Source organism: Prunus dulcis, chromosome 5 (genome assembly GCF_902201215.1).
Source record: "Prunus dulcis chromosome 5, ALMONDv2, whole genome shotgun sequence".
NCBI lineage: Eukaryota > Viridiplantae > Streptophyta > Magnoliopsida > Rosales > Rosaceae > Prunus > Prunus dulcis.
In genome coordinates, this window is record NC_047654.1 from 16,059,919 (window position 1) to 16,083,696 (window position 23,778).

Below are 23,778 nucleotides of genomic sequence, written 5' to 3' on the forward strand. Positions count from 1 at the left end.
TTAAGACTTTAAACCACCTAGCTATGATTTTGTTGACATATTAACGACAATCGTGCTTATTTAAGTTTATGTCAATAATTGACGTGTAATTAATAATAATACATCATAGTTGTGTGTGTTTTTGTGTGTGTGTGTGTGTGTGTGTGTGAGAGAGAGAGAGAGAGAGAGAGAAATACCCCTCCCATGTAGTTTAGACTATCGTTTGCACTATAAAAAAAAAAATTCACATGCTAAATAAATTAGTTTAGTATAAGTTATGTATTTTGTTTTCCATTCTTAATTGGGATAATCACAACTTGTCCATCTCGTCTTTTTTCTCGAATTATAATAATTATTCAAGAGAATATTTCAAGCGACCACCGTGATTGGGCTTCTTTTTTTTTCCCTTCATTGTGCTTCATTTAATCTCTCTTTAGGGTACAACTATATAACACATGCCTTTGTAAGGTGTTTGATGAAAATATGTTAATGTAAAAAATATGTTGTGCAAATATAGAAACTCGCCAAAATAAGGAAATAAAGAATTATTTGGATGTCCTATATGAGTTTAATGACATGAGATTATAAATTGAGAATATATTAATTCTTTGTCTTTTAAAAAAAAAAAAAACTTAATTAAATGGAATCAAATTGAGAATTGCATATCAGATGTCTATTAAACTTTCGTCTCTATATAAAAATAAAAATGAAGAAAGAAAAAAAAAAAACTTTGGTCTCTCTCAAGCAGGACAGAACTTGATGCCCTTCTATGGAGATCACTTTCTTATTTGCAAGTGAAATGGCAGTTACCCTAGCAGAGATAGTTTAATTTATACAAAATGTTAATGGTGTCTACTCTTCTGACCACAAGCAATGCAAATGGAGCCTTTTTTAAAATCATGATGGCAATAATTTTAAGTTGAGAGTTTATGATAGAAAATCATTTTTTTATTTACTTGTAAGTAAATAAAAAGTGAAGGAAATTTTTATAAAAAAATGAATGAATTCACTTAAAGTATATTTGATCAAAAGTATGCCCTCCGATCTTAATTCAACATTTACTCGAATTCATTAAGAAGATATAGACAATGATTTCAATTCACATTAATATATGAGATTGTAATTCAACATTTACTCGAATTCATTAAGAAGATATAGACAATGATTTCAATTCACATTAATATATGAGATTGTATGAGATTTTGGGATAAATTGAGTAAAATAGTTGATGCGAGCGAGAAGCATATTTGATGAATTTCAATTCGATACAACTTACAAGCACCTTTTCATTAAAAGGATGGATAGCTAACCACTTTTGTTGATAGGATATTCAGATAGAACAACTATTCTAGTTAACTGAACATGCAAACTAAACTTGGAACAGAAATAGTAGGAGCTAGAAGGCACCAAATTTACCATAAAATTGGCATCAAAACCTCAAATTCTCTCTCAAGAATCAAGAAGATGATGATGCTTTGTATGCCTCGGGGCCTATCCTTGGGCGTGGGTGCATCCATCAGAGGTGCGGCTCGTTATAGGGTGAGCCCATATGCTTCGTCCATTTTCAATTTATCTGGGATTAGCCCATCAGCCAAGGTCCAGTCAAATGCATGGACCAGGGTTGCAGCCATTAGATGGACCATACGCAAGCCCAGGCTCATCCCAACTAATATATAGAAATATACATACATATATATATATATAACGTAAAACAAATTTTATTATATAAGTTGCTATTCTTAGAGAGATTAGAGAAAAATTATTAGGTGCTTATGAGTTTAAAATTAGTGTCAATTTTCGTCCCCAACCCTCTAGTTTGGTTCTAGTTATGTGTTTCTTGCTTATTTAATCTCCCTTGATGAGTAAAGTATGTTAGGAATAAATAGTCGCTGATGGAGATCCTATCTTTAAAGACAAGTGATAAAATTGAGCCTTATATTTTAAAATCTAGGGATAAACAATGGCTGATTTGAATATATTTTGTTTGAGTAATGCAACATATTAATGTGAACAATGAATATTGTGATATTGTTTGGATCGTCATCCGTTTGGCATGTGAAAATGGTTGTCTTGCCCTTTGTTGTATAGTTTGGTTAGTTTTGTGTTAAAAAATAATGAGATGGATTGCTAAGAAAAGGAAGAGATGGCTTGTTCGTTCCTTTGTATATTTGATTCATCAACTTCACATTTGCTTTCCCAGCGTATATTTGATGCAAATTTTATATTTATGAGTTTATTTTTAAGAGAACTCGATGCCTTTACCTCCATGGAGATCACTTGCTTATTTGCAAGTGAAATGGCAGTCACCCTACTAGAAACAGTTTAATTTAGATGAACAGAATGTTAATGGTGCCTGCTCTTCTGATCACGAGTAATGCAGTAACTACTACAATTATATTAAACTACGACACCCAAAAGACGTCCATTTATATAAAAAATGTCGTGGTGTTTTAAAACACGACCAATTTTATAACACCGTCCTGGTAAAGTACCTAATACGCCAATATGTTAGGTTGATTTTTAAAATTACGACGACACCTTATTAAGACCGTCGTATTTTCAGGAGGCGCTAAACCAAAATTCACTTTTTAAGTTCGCGAGCGCGGAGCTTTTCAGAAAACACTCGCTCTCTCAAACACTGTACTATCTCAAATTCTCTCACGAACCTTTCACAAAACCCTCTCTCTCTCAACTCTCTCTCACATCGATGAAGCACATCTCCCTCTCGCCATCCACCGAACTTGCCGAGACCGCCATCTCCGTCATTCCGTTCAGGACACCGAGTTCACCGAGATCGCCATCTCCATCGCGTCGTTCAGTCCACCGAGCTCACATCGTTCAGTCCACCGAACTCGCCTCGTTAACCAAAATTTATTCTCTCCCTCTGAAAATGAACCAAGCTCAAGCACTAATTTGAAGGAAAAAACTACGAGTAATCTCTCTCTCTCTCTCTGTCTCTCTCTCTCTGTTTTCTTCTTCTTCTTCTTCTCCTTTTTTGATTATTTTAATTTTAATTTTTTATGATTCATGAATGGATCAGTGAGGGTTTTAATGTCAGATCTGGTTATGATTGTCTCGCGAACACTTTGCAATGGGTATGTTTTATTATGTTTCGTTTATTATCGAAGAAACTATATATGTTTTATTTTGTTTGATTTAGGTTCTTCCGTTAAAGATGCTGGTGAGTTGATTTAGGAATTAGGGCTTTGGGTATAAAAGGCTGGTGTGAAATTCACACCATCGACTATTTTAGGTATTTGATGTAGAATGATAGTTTTCCATAATTCTATATCACTATTCTGCAGGCAATGCTTTTTTCTCAGTATAATTGTCATGATTAAGTTTCATACAATGTGCAAATGCTGACCTACTTATGCATATTTTGTAGCTTCAGCCCAGAGTGGACATGCAACTGGCGATGATTGGCAATAGGAGGTCTATCAAAAAGTGAGATGTCCTGACTTGTTGTCCAATGAATGGATGTAAGATTAAAAGAAATCTGGGTTTTATCTATTTGTGTATTTGATTATATATAGGTTTATTGTGAATGTAATGAGCTGCTTTAACACCAGAATGGCAATGAAATTCTTTAGTAGTAGAAAACAGGACATAGCAGGTAACAAAACCTAGGAGAACATTTTTAGAAGAAAATGCCTTTTACATGTGACATAGGATTGAAAAGGGAACATAAGGCAGGGTTTTAGGGGGATTGGCCATTTGAGCAGTTATAAAGATTATATTCAGGCTTGATTAGTAGGAATGCTTGTAGCTGCTGGGATAACAGGACATAGCAGTAAGAACCTGTATAGTTAGACAATCAGATTTTCTGTTGTTTTCAGTAGAAATAAGATGAATTTCACATATTCTACATGATTAAAATAGAAGTTTAGGGCAGGTTTGGCTATCTTGGTAAGGATTATACTCGGGGTCTATTTGAACTGTCGGTGCTGGAGTAACACTCATCAATGGTAATAGACTATGAATATATGAGAAGCATTTTTTAGCAGTGTAGGGAAAATAAATCTATATATTTTCAGAAGAAGGTAATTCCAAAAACCGGAGTTACTATGCTATTACAGAATTCTAGTTAAGATTCCTTTTGGTTGCTGCTTTGGTAAACTTCCAATCATCAGTTGTGAAGTTATTTGAAGCTCTCCGTACATTACATACAAGCATATATGAATTCATGGTTGCATGCATGATATATTTTCTGTTGGCACTGTATTTTAAAGCATTTGTTTGTTGTTGGTGAATAAAACAACCAGTTGTTTGTTGTTTGGGAATTGAAAGACATGGATTGAAACATGTTTGTGAAGTCTTATTATTTTTGTTTTTTTAAATTTTGTCTATGTACTGGGGCAAATAGGACAAGGAGAAAAGGGAGAGGGTCCTCCTCCTTGTGTTGATTCAGAGATGAACTCAAGACCTCGTCTCATTGCTCACTTTGTTCAGCCTTCTCTGCGTGAGTTGCTACTGATTTGCTACATTGACTTCCTATTTTCTTTTTATTTTCTTTTTATTTATTTTTTTAATGAAAAATTCATATTTTCTTTTTCAAAACATAATACTTAATTCCACACAAAAAATAAAATAAAATAAAGAAGTGTTGTATTATTAGAGTGTAGACCATAGTAGCTTTAGTTAAAATTTTGGTTTTGTTTTTCTGATTTGGTATAGGTTGCTGCTACAAGGAAGCTTACTCAGTGGTCAAGAAGGGTATTAGCATACAACTTTCTTTGCCTTGCTCCACTTGAGTTGTCAGTCTGTCACAAAGCTTCAAGCATCGCATTTCAAGTTTTTTGACTTCTTATTATTATCAAGCGTTTAATATTAGCATTATAATCTTTTGGCATGATTCGTAAGAAGGGACCTGTGAAATATATTTGGATAAGGTTTGTGTTTGTGGAGTTTGATGTTAATTTTGCAAGTCTTGTAGAAGGGACCTATTGTTGCTGATATTGCTACAGTGGATGGGAATACAATAACTTGGAAAATGTGCAAGGCGGAGCTAACTCATACATCCAAGAACAAATTGATGAAGTTCGTATCTAATCAGTAGAATTTGTGAGCAACATGTTATGAAATAAATAATTTTTGAATCATTATAATTGGTTTCCTAGTTAAAATCATTGTATGGAATCATAGAAAACAAAAAACTACAATGTAACAGCTTGGAAACTTATTAGACAACATATTTAAAGAAAAATAAACGATGGTTTTACCGTTGTCTGTATATATAAACAACCACCGTTTTTAAATAATGTCGTCTTTGTATACAATCAATGACGCTATTTAACAAAATACTGTCGTCTTTACCATATATAACGACGGGTTTCCAAAAAGCGTTGTCTTTACATCAAAACAACGATGGTTTTTAACAAAATAATGACAATCAATTTTTTTAGCATGTATAATGACAGTTTTCCAAAAAGCGTCGTCTTTACATATAAATAACGACAGTTTTTAGGAAAAACCGTCATCATTTTCATTTAAATGACGACGATTTTTAGGCAAAACCGTCATCATTTTCATTTAAATGACGACGATTTTTAGGTAAAACCGTCGTCTTTACAAATTAACAACGACGATGAAAAACCGTCGTAGTTTGACATTCAAAAGATGTCGGTCGATTTTTAACAACGGTTTTCAAAGAATCACAACGACGGTGGATTTCCGTCGTCTATTTCGTTTTTTTAAGTAGTGAGTGGACACAAATGTGGCCTATTTTAAAATCAGGATGGCGATAATTTTAACTTTTAATTGAGAGTTTAGGATAAGAAATCATAAATTGAGGGCGGAGGCACGTAGGGACCAGTGCAGTCCCTGGCCCCCACTCACTTTTTTTTATTTCTTTTAAAATGTAATATGTATTGCTGTTATTGAATAATTGAATAATCTATATTAATTAATACAATAATGCTACGGGCACCAACTCATTTACCAACTTTTAGATACCAACACATGTGGCACATGATATGGCAACCCATGTCATCTGCCATCTCATCTATTTTAATTACATAATTTGTTATATTTTATTTTTTTCTTTCTTTTTTCAGTGTGAAATTCTTTTATTTATATAACAAATTATGTAATTAAAATAGATGAGATGGCAGATGACATGGGTTGCCATGTCATGTGCCACATGTGTTGGTATCTAAAAGTTGGTAAATGAGTTGGTGCCCGTAGCGTTATTGTAATTAATATGTTTATTTTATCACTTGGGCCAGCAACCAAATCCTGTTTTCCTTTCCACCAAGTTTAAGCCACTTTCCTTTCCTTTTCCCAAAGGTTTAATATGTTTATTATATATTTACCCTTTTACAAAAATCGATAAAAACCTAACCCATTTTTCTCCTTTCTTGGAGATACACAAGCAGCAAAGCAGACTTTCTCAATGCACTGCCTATGAGTTTTTCTCTCAATCTCCATATTAAACTATCAAGTTTTAATTAGGTTAATTTATTCAATTAAAGTTTTTTTAGTAGTTCTCTTTTTTTCTTTTTCTTTTTTTAATTTATGATTTTTTTTAGTTCGTGAAATTTTGATTTTGATTTTTTTTTTATTGATTTTAATAGGTCTTTCAATTTATGGATGAATGATTACTTCGTTGCATATATTGAGAGAGACATTTTTAATAGTATAGATGACGAGGTTGTTAAGCAATGATATCAAAATATGAAAACTCGTCAAGAACAATGGTGATTGTAATGAATACTCAATATGATTTTTGATGTTTTAGTATGTCTTGTGAGTTCAAGTTTTTTATTGTTTATATTCTGTGAGAGGCCCGAACACACATGAAATCTTAGCTTCGCTAGCCTATTTAAAAATATATTATTTCAACCATCCTTTACGAATTAAATAAATCATAACTGACTAATAGTAATAAAAATCTTTTTATTTACTTGTAAGTAAATAAAAAGTGAAGGAATTTTTTTAAAAAAATGAATGAATTCACTTAAGTATGTTTGATGAAAAGTATCCCCTTCAATTTTAATTCAATATTTACTCAAATTCATTAAGAAGATATAGATAATGATTTCAATTCACATTAATATATGCGATTGTATGAGATTTTGAAATAAATTGAGTAAAATATTTTATGCGAGCGAGGAGCGTATTTGATGGGTTTTGATTCGATACAACTTACAAGCACTGTTTTTGTTGATAGGATATTCAGATAGAACCATTGTTCTAGTTAACTGAACATACAAACTAAACTTGGAACAGAAATAGTAGCAGCTAGGAGGCACCAAATTTACCATAAAATTGGCATCAAAACCTCAAATTCTATCTCAAGAATCAAGATGATGATGCTTTGTATGCATGAGGGGCTAGCCTTGCGCGCGGGTGCACCATTAGAGGCGCTGCTCGTTGTAAAGTGAGCCCATATGCTTCGTCCATGTTCAATTTCTCCGGGGTTAGCCCATCAGCCAAGGTCCAGTCAAATGCATGGACTAGGGTTGCAGCCATTAGATGGACCATACGCAAGCCCAGGCTCATCCCCGCACATATTCTGCGCCCAGCACCAAATGGGATCACTTCAAAATCATTCCCTCGAACATCCACATGGGGCTTCTCCCCGCCCGGTAGGAACCTTTCGGGCCGGAACTCAAGTGGCTCCTTCCATTGCTCTGGGTCACGCGATATGGCCCATACATTGACTAAGAGAGTGGCGCCCTTTGGGATGTTGAAGCCGTTAATTTCGCAACTTTCAGATGCCATGCGAGGCAACGAGAGGGGGGTGGATGGGTGGAGCCGGAAGGTTTCCTTGATCACGGCCTGGAGGTAGGTCAAGTTGGGTAGGTCCAGTTCGGTTACAAGCTGGTCTCGGCCCACTACTTGGTCAAGTTCTTGTTGGACTTGGGCCAGAATCTTGGGGTGGCGAAGGAGTTCTGCAATAGCCCATTCCACTGTGCTTGATGACGTGTCAGTACCAGCTGTGAACATATTCTGTATGGATGCATTATATTAAAAGTCAATTACATAAGCAAAAAGGCAGACATTAACATGCCATAAAAAAATTAAGGGACAGATCCCTACATTTTGAAGAAATAGTGAGAGAAGAGACTCATTCTTTATCGAAGGACAAACGTGAATGCAATATCGATAATTTATATCGTTGTCGATAACATGTCAATAACAAAATTTAGTAACACATTATCAATACAAAATCGATCCAACAAAGAACAAAAGTCATGCACAAAGAATTCCTCCAACGTGAAAAATGATAGTAAGGAATTTGAATTAAATGAATACAAGTGAGGGTATGTACTATGGTAACTATGCACCGGACGTGGGTCACGTGAAAGACACGTCACGTATTCTAAGAAGCTGCTTGTTTTTTTTTTTTTTTTTAAAAAAACTATATTTTTCGTTGGTGGGCCTTGCTCGAGTTCTATGTTTAATAATTTCTGTCTAATTGATTGCCTGCTTCATTTGACTGTCAAAGGCCCACACAACCCCCACCCAAACTAATAATAATAATATTATCTTTCTAATTCATTGTCGGATTCAATTGACGGTAAAACGCCCAAACAAGCCCACCACACACATTAATAACAATATATTCGTTATTTCCCGTGAGCTCAGCTGAGGTCATCTTTCGGTCTGGACACTCGAGCACCACAAGAAGACAAAAATTAATAATGGAGGCAACGAGAGAAAGAGGGGGAGAGAGAGAGAGTGTGTGTGTACCAAAAGCAAAGCTTTAATCTCGGTGTCGGTCAGCTTGGCCCCCTCACCGTCAGCATCCTCTTTGAGCGAGAGTAAAGTAGTCAACATGTCCCCATGCTTTCCGCCGCTGCTCTTCTTGTGTTCTTCAACAATGGCGGTCAAGAAGGCATCAAACCTCTTGTGCAGCTTCTTCATCTTCGCAGCCACGCCCTGCAAGTCCAGCCACTCGAGGGCGGGGATAAAGTCACCTATGTTGAACACTCCTGCCAACACCATCATCTCCACAACCATCTCCTTGAACTCGTCCGCCTTCTCGTCGCCGCTGCCACTGCCGTCACCAAACAGCCTCTTCCCCACCATCACCCGCCCTAGGGCGTTGACCGTGCATACATTTAGAAGCTGAGCCAAGTTCACTGTCTTTGATCCGGCACCTGCTAAGCCATGCGCCAGCACAGCTACCTCCTCCTGCGTTACAAAATTATTTTTGTCAATTAATTTTTCCGTCAGTTCAACTCATGTAACATATTTACTGATCATATATATATTTTTAAAAATAAATAAATATATCACTGAATCTCATAAATATAAGAAAATTTGTAATTTTTTTGGGGTTAGAAGAGTGACCCCGTCCGTTAAGGAAGAGCTAGCACATTAAGTTAGTGCCTTAATTAATAATAATACATGCATTAATCATGAAGCAGAAAATCAACGTAAACCAGGACCAAGTCATTGAAGACGATGAGGACAAAATTTGCTGACCTGGCGAACATGTCGAAGATCATCCAAAGCCTTGCCGGAGAACAAATGGACGGAGCTGATCTTCCGCAACATCCGCCAGCGCGGACCGTACGGTGCAAACACCAAATCGTGGTAGTTATAAGCGAGATGCTTGGCGCCAGAGTTGGGAGGCCGGCTTGAGAAGTTGGTGTCGTGGGTCTTCAGGAACTGGGACGCCACTGAGGCGGAGGCGGCGACGACGACGTCAACGAAGCCGAGGCGGAGGTGCATGAGAGGCCCATACTGGCGGGCCAAGGAGGCGAGGGAGTGGTGGGGGACGGGGCCCAAATGAGGCAAATTCCCAACAATAGGCCAGGGATTTGGGCCGGGGGGGAGAGGGAGGGAGTGGCGGTTGCCGGAGAACAGAAGACGGTACAAGAGGGCGACGAAGACGACGGTGATGAATATGAGAATAAACATTTTATGTTCGAGTTTACAAGATTATGTGTTGGAGATCATATATAGATGGGGAGAAAACTGGGGGTTGGGGTGCGTTTAGTAGGTTGGAACGTGTTTGCTCTGTTGGGTGGGTTAGGTTGAGTTTTTTATTATTTAGGTTTTGGTTTTTGGGATGATAATATATCAACGAATGGTAGATGCGTATTTGAAGGTTTGTTAATTACGGAGAATGATGTGATGGAAGATGCGAAGTGCACAGAATTGTCTTTCAACCCCTCCTCCTTGTCATTTATCTCTTTTTGGGAGGGGGGACAAAATGGTAAATTAAGTGATCAATTAATATTAAGTAAATTAATTGTAATTTGTGTATAAGATAATGATAGCCAGGTAGCTACCTACCTACCTAAGAAATTACATACGATAATGATAGTTGTATTAGCTGGTTTACATACGAATTACGTTTTTCAGCCGGAATCCGTTTCGGTGTGGACAATTTTGGATTTTCTTCTTGCATGCGCGAAAATTGTGCAATGATGGCCTTACAAATTCAAACTACACTTAAGAAAAGTGAACCAAAAGCTCTTGTATTGATTGTATATTGGCTGGAGTAGAGTATCGCAATTCTTATGAAGCTGTAAAATTTACAGTCAGGTGAGGTGAGGTGAGATGGTTGCACAATGTCAATGAACCCGTATCTAAGTTCCGTATTAATAATGCGTTACTTAAACTCAGATTGAGATGAAGGCACGTGGCTTCATTTCCAACTCATATAAGTTCATCGAATCTTTACAAAAGTTCAATTTTTAACCGTCAAATCATTCAAAACAAATAATAAAATAATAAACGAAAGTACTGTTAAAAGCCTTTAAAAAATAATAAAATATTTATTTAACGTATTGCTTTTGGAATGTCAAAAATAATGGCTGAACCTCCAGCTCTCATTCTACGCCAGTTTTGACAATTCGATTGGAATAATATGATATATTATTTCTAACCGTTAAATGTCTATGTAACATTTTTAACATATTGATTGGAAATACTCTTAAAAATCAAGACGTATTATTATATTATTGGTTGAAAATAGTAACAGTTCCTCTCCTAAAGGTGCTATCCTAAGGGTCCTAACCTTTGCTTACCTTTCAACGTTTTCATGTTCACGTCATATATTCACTTACTTTATATTGATTATTTAATTAGGTGAGAATGAGATCGTGATTCCTATATATGACACTCTTCCTTCTAGGTATTCAAAGACTGAAGTTCACTTTGATTTGTAGGTAATTAAGGGATCCAATATTATACATGCAGCTGATGAAAAAGAATATACACATAATTCATTAGGGAAGTTGGGGTTGACACGTGTATAGCAATTGGAATTTTGATTGTGCACGGAAATTCACAAGGACCTACTTCTTCCAGATATATATATATCGGATTATAAAATGCAATGTCAAGATTCCTTAACTGAAACAGTCTCTCTATATATATATTAGAGAGTATAATTAAGATAATGGAGATTTATTATTATACTAAATATAGAGACCTAAATTATAAAAATACTCAAAGTTCATTTACAACATAACAAAAAAGCTTTTAACTTTTTATAAATTACAAAACTGTAATATATTTTTTAAAACAAGTCTAACCCCAAAAACTCATTAAAAAAACCCAAAACACTCAATAGGGCATCATTAAATTAAATAAAGTCAGCTGTTATTTCTTGGGGGGTTTTTTTTTTTTTTTACTTTGTTATAGAAATTAAATGGTGTAGGGTTTATTTATATTTTTTGTGCTAAGATTGGATATATTACTAAATATCTCTTAACGTTACTGCAACAAGTTAACTCTGTCTCTTTATGTGTCGGTCACGGAACCTTTGAATTTAACTTGAATGCAATGCAACTAACCCCTCGAAATCAAATCAAATGTATCAGCTTGTTTACAATCACCCACAATTGAGTGTATGACTAAATATCTTTTAACGTTACTGCAACAAATTAACTCTATCTCTTTATATGTCGGTCACGGAACCTTTAAATTTAACTTGAATGCAATGCAACCAACCCCCCAAATCAAATCAAATGTATCAACTTGTTTACAGTCACCCACGTCCCACGTTATTGTGTGGCACAGAATAGCTAGCTAACTACTCACTTCTTCAGATATTTTGCTACCTAATTAAAACTGAGAAAGCAAACCCTACACATTAAAGTTGTCTACATCAACTTGATTAAAAACCTATTGGTATGGTGGCACACTATAATAATGGGTTGGAGATGGTGGTCTCGTGGCTCGGCTGCATGCATGCATTCATAGACATAGACTCCTCTCTTGTATTCGACCAGCACCGAGAACAAGCTGAATATATAGAATCAGTCTCTTCCGCTCCTTTCAAAACGGCCTTCAGCCTATCCTCAAACATCTAACTCCCCCCAATATCCAATGCCTATGACTCTCTGAGCCTCCCATCCCATCATTGGGGGCATGCATCTTCTGAGCTAAGTCTTCTAACCACACAGCAGTTCTCCATTTAGAATTGGGTTCTTCTTACTTCTCTTTGGGAGAATCTCAATTCAACTACCCTCCTTTATAATCTCCTCCTCATTACGCATTCTGATTAAAGCTTCAATTCAACTAGACACAAGTATATAAAAACCAACATTAAAAAAAGTCATGTTTCTGATGTTCCAAATTTCACAACTGCTTGAATTCTCTTATTACAAATTGAAAAAAAACAGACAAGATTAACTAATTTTACCCCATAAAAGCCATGGATGATGAATTCAGAGTCTTCAACCCCGAAATTAGAAGAGAGAGAAACAAAGAAACACAGGAGCTAACACAAACTGAAACAGAGACATATCTGCAAACAATTGCGTTTAGCGATTTTGATTTTGATTTCTCTCTGTTTCTTTCTTTTCTTCTTTGTGCAAAAACCGAAAGAGTCGAGCCGTTTTGACTCTTCTAAATGGAGCCATGGAGCTGGAGACCTTAAACGACAGAGCCATCTGTTTAACTTGTCATATTTCATGGAAGTGTAAAAGGAGCATGCCTTTGAGACAGATATGAATAATCCTTGAAGAGAAATTAAACAAAAGAAAACACAAACTTTTGATCATATAAAACAACCCATTACAAGGGAACAAGTGGTTAAACATTATTCAAACACTTGGGACCATAGTATTAAGTATAGTTGATTAGGTCCAAAAGCAACTCTCACAAACTCACTGCAGAACACAAATACAACACTTTCCTTACAACCCTTTTGCCATAAGTTGTTAAAGACAAAAAGAAATTTACTCATCCATGTCATGATCCTCATCCATTTCCTGAATCTTTAACCTCTTAACTGCATGTTCAGCATCAGACCTTGGCCCGTTGGGAAGTTGGATCAATACATCTGACTTTTGGCCCGTGACAGCATTAACAAGCCCTCCATTCTTCTCAACCCGATACACCAACCCGCTTCCTGTTGGCCCTGCATCTATATACACAGTTGAGTTCTCATCAATCTCTTCTCTCACCAGCATTCTTGACAACTCTGTCACCACCCTCTTCTCAAGCCATCTCCTGATTGGTCTAGCACCATAAACCTGGAAATTGGAAGAAAGAAATAATCGTTTAGTATTTCATGCAAAAGTAGAGCAGACCATAAATTTGGATTTGCAAAATACAATTCGGTGCAGAGATACTCACTGGATCATAACTCTCATCCAGAATATAATCCAATGCTGCATCAGTCACTGCCAAAGCAATTCCCCTCTCAGCCAATCTGACTGCAACATCCTTCATTTGCAACCTAGCAACCTTCCTCAGTTGGTCACGTGAAAGAGGATCAAACACAACAATCTCATCAAGTCGATTCAGCAACTCTGGCCTAAAGTGCCTTTTCACCTGTCCAAGTACCAAAACGCAAGTTAAGTACCGTACCAAACAAGCAATTCTATCAGAATGCCAAATCGCCTTTAGGGATCACTGAAGATACCTCTTGCATAACTCGATCACGAGCATCTTGCATTGTACAGTTGCCCATTAAACCAGATAAGAGATGCTCTGCTCCCAGGTTTGAAGTCATAATAATCACCGTATTCCTGAAGTCAACAGTACGACCTTGGCCATCAGTTAACCTTCCATCATCCAACACTTGCAAGAGAGTATTGAAAACAGCTGTGTGTGCTTTCTCTACTTCATCAAACAATAAGACGCTGTAAGGCCTCCGCCTCACGGCCTCTGTGAGTTGCCCACCTTCCTCATGACCAACATACCTGTAAATTGTGAATGAGTCAGATTTTATAATGCTAAATTCAGGAAACATATGTATGAAGAAAAATTGCAAATGCACTTACCCAGGCGGAGCACCAATTAAGCGTGAAACAGAGTGCTGCTCCATGTACTCAGACATGTCAATTCTCACAATCAGATTTTCATCATCAAAGAGTTGCTCAGCAAGAGCCTTTGCAAGCTCAGTTTTACCGACCCCAGTTGGACCCAAGAAAAGGAATGAACCAGTTGGCTGTTGGGGTCTTCCTAGGCCAGCTCTTGACCTCAAAACAGCCTCTGCAACAGCATCAACTGCCTGGTTTTGCCCCACTACTCTCTTATGCAACCTCTCAGCAAGCCCAATTAACCTATCTTTCTCATTCTGGCCAAGCCTTGTGACAGGTATGCCTGTCCAGCGACTCACAACCTCTGCAATTTGGTCCGGTCCAACCGTCTCTGTCAGTATCAGATTTTCATCGGTACTACCTTCAAGTTTTGCAATAGAAGATTCCACATCCTGAATAGCCCCATACCGCAAGTCAGCAACCCTGGCTAAATCATATCTTCTTTCAGCCTCTGCTAAAGCGATTAAGAGCTCTTCGCGCTTTTGCTTAAGCCTTCGAAGCTCGTCAATCCTTCCCTTCTCCTTTCTATACTTCATCATCAGGGGCTGAAGCTTGTCTCTCAAGTCATCAAGCTCTTTTCGAACCTGTGAATTAAATGTTAGAGCCAACAGAAGAACAAGAACAACTTCGCTAAAAACAGAATCTGCAACTTAGGAGAAGACAAATATTCTCTAATAATAGATTGGAGGTCTAGCACTCACTTCAACCAGACGAGCTTTGCTAGCCTTGTCCTTTTCTTTCTCAAGTGCATGAAGCTCAACTTCCAGCTGCATTCTCTTTCTTTCGAGGTTATCAATTTCTTCAGGTTGACTATCAAGCTGGACTCTCACATTTGCACAGGCTTCGTCAACTAGATCAATTGCCTTGTCAGGGAGTTGGCGCCCTATACATAAAAAGAAATGAGAAATTCAATGCCAAGAAAATTTAAGCAACACAGCCAAAGCTTCAGTTTATATAAATATAAAACAAGAAACTATACATCCATTAGCTAATTGAGTCCATACCTGTGATGTATCGACTTGAAAGCTGTGCAGCAACAACCAGAGCTCTGTCCAAAATTCGCACACCATGGTGACCTTCATATCTCTCTTTTAACCCTCGAAGGATACTAATTGTGTCTGGAACGCTAGGCTCAGCCACATAAACCTGTTGGAACCTTCTCTCAAATGCAGCATCCTTCTCCACATATTTCCTGTACTCCTCAAGAGTTGTTGCACCAATGCACCTGAGCTGACCTCTAGCAAGCATTGGCTTCAAGAGGTTGGCCGCATCCATCGATCCCTCTGTTCTACCAGCACCAAGAACAAGGTGAATTTCATCAATGAACAGAATCACCTTCCCCTCAGCCTCTTCCACTTCCTTCAAAACAGCCTTCAACCTCTCCTCAAACTCTCCTCTATACTTTGCCCCCGCCACCAAAGCACCCATGTCCAATGCTATGAGCCTCACATCCGCTAGATTACTAGGAACATCTCCTCTCAGTATCCTCTGAGCCAAGCCTTCAACCACAGCGGTTTTTCCAACTCCTGGCTCTCCAATTAGAACTGGGTTGTTCTTAGTCCTCCTTGAGAGAATCCGAATCACCCTCCTTATCTCCTCATCTCGGCCAATAACCGGGTCAAGCTTCTCGGCCTCCAAAACAAGATCTCGTCCATAAGTCTTCAATGCCTGAAAAGTGGTGTCCCCATGGGCATTGTCCACCTTCTTCCCTTCCCCACGAAGCTTTTCAACTTCCGATTTCACTCTCGCTGGGGCAATGCCAGCTTCTTTCAACAAATCCCCAATCTGGGAATCCTCAAGAAGCCCAATAATCAACTGATCAACAGCCAAGTGAGTGTCCCCTTTTGCCTTCTGCGCTGCCTGAGCTCTTCGAATCACTTTGATGAGAGTAGTGCTGGCTGGGATTTCTTCCGGGGGAGGGGACTGAGATGGAAGCTTCTTGAGCGCCTGATTGAACACTCTCTCCACGGCCCGTGGAGCCTCTGCATTGCCACTAGCGTTGGCAATTGCTTGCCTGAAAACGCCATCGGGGTCAGAAATCAACGCGGATGCAAGGTGGAGTGGAGTGAATTGCGCATGGCCGGCATCCGTAGCCAGCTCATGAGCCCCAGAAAGAGACTCATTGGTCTTGCGGGTGAACTTGTCAGGGTTCATTTCCTTCACCAGTTAATTGATACGCAAGAAACACTACCAAACGAAACAAAAAACAACATTAATGCATATGCAAAGCCAGGATCAAAAGTTTCATAAAAAGAAAAGTCAGGATCAAAAGCTGCACAACGCTTTATCCAAAACAACATGCATGGCACGAAATTCATGAATCATTAAAATTGTTTTCTTCAATACATAAAACAATGTCTTTCGCAAGCGAAAAGTTATATAAATTTTTTTTTTTTAAAAAAAAGAAGAAAATTTTAAGCTTTTTTCTGGGTTTCTGAAAATTTAGTCAAGGATGCATGCATAATGCATTGTTGGGCTAAACCACAATTCGAGACATGCCCACAGCGTATTGGGAGATTAATTTCAACCTAACAATATAGCAAGGCTAAAATTAAAAACCTAAACACAATCATAGATCAACAACTTATTTCGCAAAAATTCAAAAAAAGACAGGGGCTTTGCTACAAGCATATTAAATTAAATGGTTCAACCCAAAAACGAGAGGCGAACTGAAAGAAAGTCTAAAATTCATAGATTAAAAGAGAGAGAGAGAGAGAGAAATGAGAAAAGGAAGAGTCTTGCACCACATACCTTGTGCTTGTAAGATGGAAGCTGAAGCTGCGACTTTCTATGACAATGGTGGGTATTGTGGAATTGCGTTTTGCTACTTTGATCTTCTATGTGCTTGATTTCTTTGCTTTCTTTTGTTTTGGTTTAGCAAAAACAGAGCCGATTCTGTGTTCTTGTATGCATGGAGCTTGAAAGTGCGGGAGAGTGAGTTTTAAGGAGAGGGGAGATGAGACGCATCTGGCCGACACGACAGCACCCAGAATGTACTAGACGAAGCGGGAAGCTTTCATGGGCTTTTCGTAATTTCCAGAATCTTCGTTCATAAAAAAATCCGCAATGCTATTAAAGCCTTTTGCTTCGAAACGCACCATCTATCATCAATCCAGTGGCTTCCGCCCGTTCCAATCACCTATCATATCGAAAACCCAAAAGTAATTTGTTGCTAATTAAAAACTCAAAAACTCTATTCAATTTTCATCATTTCAACTTTGAAAAAGTAATTATACTTGAATATTTTTTTTAAATAAATAAATAAGAAATTAGATTTTATTCTTTTCATCTTATTACTCATAATCTTCCCATATTGTTCTTAATGCGATAAATTATTGAGTCCTGTGGCCTAACACGCGACCATGCCAGAAATTATTAGGTCCAACGGGTGGATAAGATAAGAGAAGATGAAAAAAAAAAAAAGATGAAAGATTTGTTTCTTTAGTTGTTTTGTGTTAGGCTTTTAATTCAAGGACTAAAATTAAAATTGAAATTGAAATCCCTACAAAAATTATTTATTTTTTCAGCCCAAATGGAATTGTATAGCTTCTCATCAACCAAACAAATTCAAACTACGTAATCAGGAGAAATATTTCAAATTAGAAATCAACGTGCGGTTAAATGTGCTATCAATAAGATTGTAGATTTCAAGGGGCAAAAACTGTATGACAGATCTCCCGAGTTTCAGTATCAATTTCCCAATATAACAATCAACAAACTACTTGTTGGTATATATATACACAAAGACAAAAAGACACAAAGACAGATAACAGAGTTCTAACACCAAAGCCAAAATTTGAGGACAAATAGATATGAACCACATGACAGTTTGGATGCAAAGACAGTTGCAACGAACGGTTCATATCTATCATTTGAACCCATGGCATTTGATCTTGTCTCCGGTTAATCCCCAGGATGAGCGCAGGCTGGCCAAGGTTTCTGCAAAATAATGATAGAAATTCAAGAGCAAAACTCAAAATCCATGACATCTTTCTCAACGTTGGACAAAAAAGAACTGACTTTATCAAATCTATTATGTCCCCAAAGAAAAGAACAAAAAAACAACCAATTACCTTATAGTCTAAAGTACTCACATGCAAAAATCCAAATGAAGATTTTAGTCCTCATCACTATCATAAACAACCGCCATTCTGCGATGTGGTGCAGCCTTCCTAGGAGGAGAGTCTTCATCTGACTCGATTTCCTTGCGCTTGTGACTGTGTCCAGACTCCCTAGCCTTTTGCTTAGGTTCCTACAAGTATATCCAAGAAATATTAAATATTAAATCGTGCCTACTAGAACATAATAAGCGTACTAATTCTTGACATAAGTAAAATCGCCCTACCTTTGAAGAATTACAAGCAAGTAGGTTCAATAGAAAACTGAATGGTTAATTGATCGTAAATGTTCTCAAGCCAACTCAGAAGAAAGAATTATGGAGCCATATACTTCCTATTTTATATCTTCGTGATGCAACACTTTCCAAGTCTATTTTTATGGTAACAATATAACAGATCCACATGCTGAAAATTATAATACAGAAACACTTCTACTCAAAAGAGGAGAGACATACCTCAGCCTCCTCCTCATCGGATGCTTCATTAACTTCGGCTTCTTCGTGTTCTTCTTCTTCTTCTTCTTCTTCCTCATCTTCATATTCTGGCTCTGGATCCTCAGCCCTCTTACGTGGAGGAGATATCTCATCTTCTTCCCCATCAGTTTCATACTCAGACTCGCCTCTCTCACTATCGGAGAAATCCATTGAACGCCGAGATGATTTGGCAGTTGGCAAGGATGACTTGCGAGGGATGTCTTTAGTTCCCTGTGAGTAACATTCCAAGAGTCAACAAGTTTAGCAGAAACGATATACTATTAGGGGAAATTGTGAAGCTCAAGTTATACGACCTTCTTAGCATTCAAAATGCGTTTCTCTGCTCGAGCTTCCATTTCCAAATCCTCATCTATATGGCGGCGAGAATGACGAGACTCATAATAATCTGGTTCATCATCCTGAACACCAAAATGATCAACTAAGAGACCTAACTTGGGTCTGAATAGATAGGTAAATAAACAAAAAATTCCAGTTATGTACTAGAGAATTATTAATGGGCCTTCCACATCCACAAAAAGAATGAAAAATTGAGAATCTTCAAATGGCATAAACTGAAAAACTCCCAATCTAATAATTTGAGTGTACTGCAAAAGAACACAAAACCTTGAATTGATGAGAACACAAAGGAATTCCCATCCTGTCCACTCTCCACCCCCACCCCCAACCCCTATATCAATAACATACCTCATCAAGAGCATCTTCCAAGAAACCAGGTGAAAGTTGGCGCCTCCTGTCCACAGTCGGTGTATACTTTCGATTGACCTTCTCCCTCTTCCGATTAAGAAGTAAATTAGCTCTGATTGTTTGACTTTCAGCCTACAACCCAAACGAAAAAAAAATCAATTTAGATGTTCCGTGACACAACATACAAAACAGAAACAACTACAATATGCAACAAATTACCCTTTCTTTCTCCTCCTTTTCTCTCTCAGGATCGATGTCAGTAACACAATTCTTAACCTTGTACACTTTTTTATGTCGAGAATCAACCAGAGCAGTCAACAGTCGATGTGAATTTGATGATAAGGACGATGGCATAAACCTCATCTTCTTCAGAACCCTTCCTTGTGATTGGAGAATTCCCTGCAAGTACAAAGCACAGGTAATTAGGAACAAATTATCTTGGATACCGAGTTTTTCTATAACATAGTATGAGCAATTTCTAAGTTGGCAGTTCAGAAATATCTTCAAACATTTTTGGAATCTTTTCTGGATTTATGATGCAAACAGAGTATGCCATGCATATATTCATGAATGACATACACACACGCACACACCCAACAGATTTAGGAATTTTACCTTTTCGTGCCTGAGATATAGGTGTGCTTGATCATGCTGTGCTTCTTGCACGGATATATCTAGAACTTCATTCCCAATTAACAACTGCAAACTGCCATCAGACCATCTCACAAATCGTGCATTGCTTTCACACTACAAATCATAGGAAACAATAGGTTAAACACTAATGAGTGCACGATGTATGAAAACAAACTTGTAAAGAGTGCAGCACAAAATGGGTATTATGGTGAAGTTGAACTTATATTGGCTTTCAAAATGAAATGAGAGAATTTGAAAAACCCAACAACATATGGGATAAATCGAAATGTTAAGGTTCATACACACAAACACACACAAAGTTTTCCTAATCTGACAAAAAAAAGCACCAATTTGCATGTATAACAGAATAGAACAAAGATAATTACTTACCGATGTTGTGCCATCTGGATTTCTAACTCTCCTCCATCGCACAATATTGTTCTCCAAACGTATACGCTTCTTAGATCCTGATTCATCTGTCACAAATGTATCCTCCTCCACATATGTCTTTGGATCAAACGGTTTGGGGTCAATGCCCATAATATTTGAAACTTTGATCATGTTCATCTGCATAAGGATAACATTTGAATATAAAAATATTCCACCAAGTCAAAAAAATTGAAAAAGTTATGACTTTTCTTCTAATTATTTCATAATCCAATAGTGAATATAAACAATAGCAGTCAAGTAATTCCAAAGTATCCCAAAAAGTGCCCAAGTGAAATAAAGAAGATGAAGGAATGGAAAACGATAGAGCATAAATAATAACCAATTTAGCATCTTTAACTTAAATGCACTTTTACAAAAAATAGATTGCATCCATCTAATGTGGTCTAAGATGCTCATACACAAAGCAAAAGATTTAATATTTTAAAAGTGATTCCCCCATGTAGAATAAGGATTCAAACCTTTTCTGGATGAGCAGGAGGTGGACGCAGTGGAATCTCTAGTTCCAATGGGGGGCCAACTGGTTTCTCTCTAGGTTTAGCCTCAATATTGTCCTCTTCTGAATCATATCTAGCATCTTCATCAGCCACTACATCCTCTAGTCTAGGACTCTTTCCATAGCTCCCTTCCTCTTCCAATGGGGATCTCTAAGGCAGGAACACACGTATAAATCATTTTTAAATTTATGACTCTTCAACAGCCTCAACAAATGAAAGATTTAAGAATATTGTTTTTCAAATTGGTACTCACATTTGGTTCATGCTCAATGTCATTTTGAACAGCGTAATCCGTTGGTTCTTCTTCATCAGAGTCACCAAATACATTACGAACAGCAGAGTGTGCGATGTGAGTATGGTCCTTCTCCTCGTCAGGGGATCTAAAGTTTAAAATCAAGTTTCCCCTTAGTCAAAATACAGTAAGTTTTCTTGTTTCTCTGGAAACAAAAATAAGCACAGTGCTTGATGCCAGCACATTGCCATGAAGATCCACTAAGATAAAAGAGAAGAAAAAAATGTTGCTTCAGATATGCTCTTTAAAATTCACTGAGCACACGTGTATATTTGTATGAGAGAGAGAGAGAGAGAGAGAGAGAGAGAGAGAGAGAGTTACCTCGGACTTCTAGCCTGATTAACCTCGTCATCTTCATTGTCAGGGTAATGGTTTTCCTCAGACCTCTCAGACCCACTTTCAATCACATTTCGTCTCCGGCTTGTCAACTCTTCTTTTTCATCAGTGTCTGTATATTTTCCATCACTTTCTTCTCTTTGATCACCAATTTCTACTTCTTGGGAACTTTGTTCTCTTTCGCCCTCACTTTCTCCTGGATCAGGGTTAACATCACGCTGCTCAGCATCACTCTCTACCTCTACCTCCCCCTGGCCCTCTACTTCACCTTCACCCTCAGGCTCCAGTGCTCCCTCTCCTTCATCCTGAAAACAAAACCATCACGAAGATGTTTTCACAAAGCACCTTGATGCTGCTATGGTTGTTACAAGTGCTAAAGGATTGTTTCAAACTTTCAGCATAAGCATAATGACGATACATTAAAACAATTACAGACTTAAATACATGTCGACCTAATAACTTATAATCACTACATCATATAAGATTCAACTCATATTACTAATAGCCAAACACAATCCTTAAATTTTCCCAACTACTTTAGTGAGCCAGAGACTTCCTTTAGTTCCTTACAGTCACAAGATTCCTCCACAAATACGTTCCACACATCTTCATCTCTAAAATTGAACATGTTAAAAAATGATGCATATTATTTCATGAGTCATGACCCGTGATGACTTTAAGAAAATCAAAATGCTCATGATCCCTTCAACACCATTACATGTTGAGCTTCTCGCACGTTATTTATGTTCCCACTATCCATTGACAGAAAAGTAATATGATAAGACTAATAACTTGTGCTTGTGCAATTTCAGCTTAAATGCATTAGATATTTGTGTCAATCATTGTTAAACAAAAGTGCTTCTGTTCTTCAACACAACCCACCTCTTATCTTTCATTCTTCTTCTTCAAATAAAAAATAAAAACACATATATATAAACCCCCAACAGTAAAAAGAACCGTAATCAAATCCTCAAGACACATTCTTCTAACCAAAGCATCTACCACCATTAACAAAAGCACAGCATCGCTTCAAAGTTGAAGATGAAGACAGCTAAAGTTGAAAATCGAAACCTAAAAATTTACAAATATGCAATTGGTATCTGAATTGAAAACGAAAAAGAAAATCGGGGGATCATACAGAAGGGTAATTGGGCTGGGGATTGGACTCGTGCTCGGAATCAACCTCTTCTTCTTCTTCGGATTGATCGCCGAACAGGTTCTGCATCATCTGATGCCTCTTCTCCTCCCCCATCTCTGCGTGCGCGTTGTGCTCGGAGCTCCTCGGGGCTTTTTTACTTGGGCGCGGATCTGGCTCCGCTTGATTTTGTTCACCTCTCTATCTCTAATCCAAATTTCCCACGACGACAGTGATTTATCTATATAGTAAAAAAATAATAATCCCTAATTTCCCATTAAATCATGTAGTTTTAATTTTATTTTACGTACACTAGTTGTCAAAAGGACGAGGCAGACCCGAGCACGCTGCGCTGATTACTAGTTTTAAAGGAACAATAAGACATAAACAAAATAATAGTATTACTTTAGGATATTTGTGAGAACTAGGTACATTTTATATTGATAAGGAAATTGTGAGAAAAAAAAAATAATAAACTGAAAGGAACATGTCATTGGGGTTAAATTCTGGGATCATTTTTTTGAACCAAAAAAAAAACAAACAAACAAAATTGCGGGCTTATTTGAGAGTAATTATAGATATGGCATAATTAGTGATTTCAAGTGATTCTAGGGGTTTCTGCCAAAAAAAAAAAAAAAAAGTAATTCTAGGGAGAAGCACTCCATAAAATCATTTGAGAGTGATTCTGGATTATAGAAAGAAGCATCTCCCACATTCTTCTCAAAAAAATCACGTTTAGTGATTTTAAGTGTTTTGTGTGCTTATACATAAACTTACTTTGCCAGTTTGGCATTGATGTGCTGTGAAAATAATCGCCGTCAAATTTGCTGTGATAGAAATCAGTTGTAAGATAAAGCAGTTTGACGTTTGGTAAACTTCTTGTTAAAAGTATTGTTGGTGCTGATTCCCGTATAATCAGAAAATAA

General features: G+C 37.4%; 3 protein-coding genes and 1 long non-coding RNA gene across 8 annotated transcripts; 1 reads left to right on the forward strand and 3 right to left on the reverse strand.

The window, feature by feature from the left end:
• The first annotated feature begins 2,580 nt into the window (after positions 1–2,580).
• LOC117627101 lies at positions 2,581–5,050 on the forward strand. 4 transcript variants are annotated; one of them, XR_004585722.1, is made up of 5 exons: positions 2,581–2,911; positions 3,020–3,232; positions 3,368–3,426; positions 4,346–4,441; positions 4,657–5,050. It is a non-coding gene; the product is annotated as an uncharacterized LOC117627101 (long non-coding RNA). The 4 variants fall into 4 exon arrangements; XR_004585721.1 differs by having other exon boundaries at positions 3,020–3,074; XR_004585720.1 differs by lacking the exon at positions 3,020–3,232 and having other exon boundaries at positions 3,368–3,461.
• A 1,998-nt stretch (positions 5,051–7,048) lies between these two features.
• Positions 7,049–10,007, reverse strand: LOC117627102 (flavonoid 3'-monooxygenase). The gene is made up of 3 exons (XM_034359015.1): positions 9,415–10,007; positions 8,677–9,120; positions 7,049–7,932 (listed from the first exon to the last, which is right to left on the reverse strand). The coding sequence occupies exons 1-3, from the start codon at positions 9,850–9,852 to the stop codon at positions 7,282–7,284; spliced, it is 1,533 nt and encodes a 510-aa protein (XP_034214906.1). The 5' UTR covers positions 9,853–10,007; the 3' UTR covers positions 7,049–7,281.
• A 2,911-nt stretch (positions 10,008–12,918) lies between these two features.
• LOC117627748 (chaperone protein ClpB1) lies at positions 12,919–17,430 on the reverse strand. Its single transcript, XM_034359978.1, has 7 exons — positions 16,968–17,430; positions 15,221–16,403; positions 14,918–15,099; positions 14,178–14,800; positions 13,817–14,096; positions 13,528–13,725; positions 12,919–13,424 (listed from the first exon to the last, which is right to left on the reverse strand). The coding sequence occupies exons 2-7, from the start codon at positions 16,368–16,370 to the stop codon at positions 13,128–13,130; spliced, it is 2,730 nt and encodes a 909-aa protein (XP_034215869.1). The 5' UTR covers positions 16,371–16,403; positions 16,968–17,430; the 3' UTR covers positions 12,919–13,127.
• Positions 17,431–17,828: 398 nt separating this feature from the next.
• Positions 17,829–23,193, reverse strand: LOC117627764 (protein LEO1 homolog). Of its 2 annotated transcripts, none has more exons than XM_034359998.1 (12): positions 22,856–23,193; positions 21,703–22,022; positions 21,343–21,469; positions 21,054–21,239; positions 20,536–20,712; positions 20,128–20,259; positions 19,732–19,911; positions 19,513–19,644; positions 19,122–19,226; positions 18,790–19,038; positions 18,311–18,468; positions 17,829–18,155 (listed from the first exon to the last, which is right to left on the reverse strand). In XM_034359998.1, the coding sequence occupies exons 1-11, from the start codon at positions 22,967–22,969 to the stop codon at positions 18,334–18,336; spliced, it is 1,857 nt and encodes a 618-aa protein (XP_034215889.1). In that variant the 5' UTR covers positions 22,970–23,193; the 3' UTR covers positions 17,829–18,155; positions 18,311–18,333. The 2 variants fall into 2 exon arrangements, with proteins under 2 accessions (XP_034215889.1, XP_034215888.1); XM_034359997.1 differs by having other exon boundaries at positions 18,290–18,468; positions 22,856–23,188.
• Between the last annotated feature and the right edge of the window lie 585 nt (positions 23,194–23,778).